The sequence below is a fragment of the Bactrocera neohumeralis genome, chromosome 3, assembly GCF_024586455.1.
Source record: "Bactrocera neohumeralis isolate Rockhampton chromosome 3, APGP_CSIRO_Bneo_wtdbg2-racon-allhic-juicebox.fasta_v2, whole genome shotgun sequence".
In the NCBI taxonomy this organism is placed as follows: domain Eukaryota; kingdom Metazoa; phylum Arthropoda; class Insecta; order Diptera; family Tephritidae; genus Bactrocera; species Bactrocera neohumeralis.
The window spans coordinates 47964184-47966996 of record NC_065920.1 but is presented as its reverse complement, the minus strand read 5'-3'; the positions used below and the strand labels follow the sequence as shown (position 1 = coordinate 47966996).

General features: G+C 38.1%; 1 protein-coding gene across 1 annotated transcript; it reads right to left on the bottom strand.

Moving 5' to 3' along the window:
- Positions 1–270: 270 nt before the first annotated feature.
- Positions 271–1832, bottom strand: LOC126753690 (protein toll-like). Its single transcript, XM_050465366.1, has 2 exons — positions 456–1832; positions 271–389 (listed from the first exon to the last, which is right to left on the bottom strand). Exon 1 carries the CDS (start codon positions 1830–1832, stop codon positions 468–470), a length of 1365 nt encoding a protein of 454 aa, XP_050321323.1. The 3' UTR covers positions 271–389; positions 456–467.
- Between the last annotated feature and the right edge of the window lie 981 nt (positions 1833–2813).

Below are 2813 nucleotides of genomic sequence, written 5' to 3'. Positions count from 1 at the left end.
CATCAATGTCATTTTCTTCGAAGTAGAAGTCAAGTTGTTCACGAACGTCATTGATTTGTGGGCATGAAGTGCATGTTCGATTATAGCACGATTCAACTGCATTCGTGCGTAAAAATTTTTCCAAAAGGTTTTAAAATGAAGGTTTTCGATTGCTGATCCATGAGCTGTTCTTAAAACATTTGCTAAATTTGAATCCTATAACATAAAATACATTATCCTCTAGTTTCCTTATAATTAATCCGATCATACAGTATAAATTAGTAACCTGTATAAAATTGGATTGCATGTGTTTACAGGTCGGCCAAGATTCTCTCTCTCTTTTTCTCTTAGTAGCAATATTTTGAATGACTTTTCGATTCACAGAAGAAAGTGGATGTTTTATTGAGTATCTACAATTAGTAAATATAATATATTTGTATTTTCTAATAAATATGTATATTAGTGATAAATCATACCTTCTTCAAATTTTAAACACTCTCGTCACGTAAACGATTCATTTCAACTTGTCCCATAACATATATTCTACCATTAACTTCAAGCATATCGGAATTCTTCTCACTACCGACTTTATGAGGCATGGCGTAGCGTAATTTGTCCCAAAATCTGACATCTTGCCAATCCAGATATGTATTCATATCCAGATATGCCTTTAATTCTCTATCCAATAACTCACTGTTCGAGATTTCACCATATTTAATCATTATTATGCGCGCACGACCCTCGTTCAACGAGCACTGATGCGCTGTGCGAAACTCCATGCGCGCCCAATCTGACTCGATGAAGTGCTGCGAGAGCACAATGATCGTCCGACGTGACTGTTCCACCGATTCGATGATTTGTTCAGGTATATAAGCGCCAGCCAGCCAATTGCGTTCGTGCGTGCATACACGAAATGGTGGTTCGCACTGTTCGAGCTGCGGCAGTAATGTATGGTTGACGAAGTCTGCATCCTGGTGTGCATATGAAATAAAGGCATCGAATTTTTTATGCTTATCCAGCTCACATTCTTGAATGCAAGATCTCAATATGTTCTTGCCATATAACCAGACTTTCACTTCTAGTTTATATTTATAAAAGAGTGCGATAATGCAAAGGGAAATAATAATGGTTAAAGACACACTAATGACAGTTGCAATCAAGCGGTGATAATATTCATTAACAGGAGCTTCACACAATTCTCTCACATTTGCTTTTAGAAGAGTAACGTTCTGCTGATTAACACAAAGTAACTGGTCGGCATCGGGTATGCGTGCCCGATGTGTACGTATGGTGTACAGAAATTGCTGCGCGCTACAGTCGCAAAACCAAGGATTTTCACTGAGATAGAGAAATTCTAGTTTTGTGCTGTCATTGAGGTATGTACGCAAAAATTCATCATCTAAAGATTTTAAGCGATTATTTCGTAGATCCAAAACCGTCAAATTGGTTGGGAGTTGAGCGACACTTATATTCGTGATTTTATTGTACGACGCGTTGAGTTGCGAAACGTTACCATAGCCGAAGGTGGTGTTTAGCGGTAATACAATGAAATTGTTATCACTAATATCAAGTACCGAACTCTTGAGTCCAACTTGTTCGGGACGTGGGAACTGTTCGATATGTTGGGCACCTTTACACTTGATGTGCAGGAATTCAGATTGTGTATAACAATTGCATTTGCTAGGGCACATTACCGGTTCCCAAGCACACAGTTCATTACTTTCCATCTGCGCGAGATCTGTTATTAATTTGGTTGACGTTTGAACGCACTGCAAACGATTGAACAGCGAACGATAGTTTTCACTGTAAATCCAAGGAAATTTACAATCGCACACGATCGGATTACCAGTCATTTTGATTTCGCGGTCACAATCGTCAGTTGTACTGAAGAAATTTTTTAAAGCAAACACGTTTTTAATCAAATTGTGCTCTAAATTTATTTCAAAAGGGCATGCAATGTCCGCTGCTATAAGCCAATCCAAAGTGAATTCGCGCAAACGATTGCCACTTAAATTGATTACTATATGAGTTAAGCTTGTCACCTTTGAATTTTCTGGTTGCATCTTTGTGATATAATATAGACCGACGGCATTGAGGCACACTAAAGCTTGCATATAAAGCTGTATTGAAAATTTTTCAGTGACCTTGGCGTTGCATTGACGGAAGTCTCAGTGCTCCAAATAGTTTGCAATTCGTTCTGACTTAAGTCTAGCCTATGTAGATAATCCAGCGGTTTCAGAGCTTCCATAAGATTTGTGGTGTCGTGCAAGAGATTGCCACCAAGTTTCAATTGCCATAGAAAAGGAGTGTAATCGAAAAGGTGTGGCGATAGATATGTCAATAAATTGTGACTCAAATCCAGTATTAAAAGTTGATCCTGACTTGCAAATAGATTTTCGGGCAATTCCCGGATTTCATTACGGCTCAAATTCAGACAATTCAATTCCGTTAGCGCTGCAAAGATATTTGCGTCCAACATTTGCATATTATTTCCGGCTAAGTCAAGCTGTCTGAGCTCAGTGAGGTTTTCAAAGTGAGTTTGCGTCAAGTTTTGCAGTGTTAAGTTCTGGTTTCTTAGACCGTTTACTCTAAGTGTAATCGCTTCCAGTTTGTAATATTTAGAAAATATGTCACTTGGTATACTTATAATATCTGCTGCTGATTTTATAATAACTTGTAGGTGAATCGCATTTAGCGTTGCAAAAGAACCAATCGTTGGTTCTGCAGCAAGGTCAGTGTTATAGACTAAAATTACTTTGTTCGGGTACACCATACTCTGTAGAATTTGCCGCACATTGTTATTCATATAGATTTCGTGTGTAAAATTCAAGCAA

Excerpts from the sequence above, each read along its gene's own strand:
- LOC126753690 (XM_050465366.1), bottom strand. The coding sequence starts at position 1,832 with ATGACTGGTAATCCGATCGTGTGCGATTGTAAATTTCCTTGGATTTAC.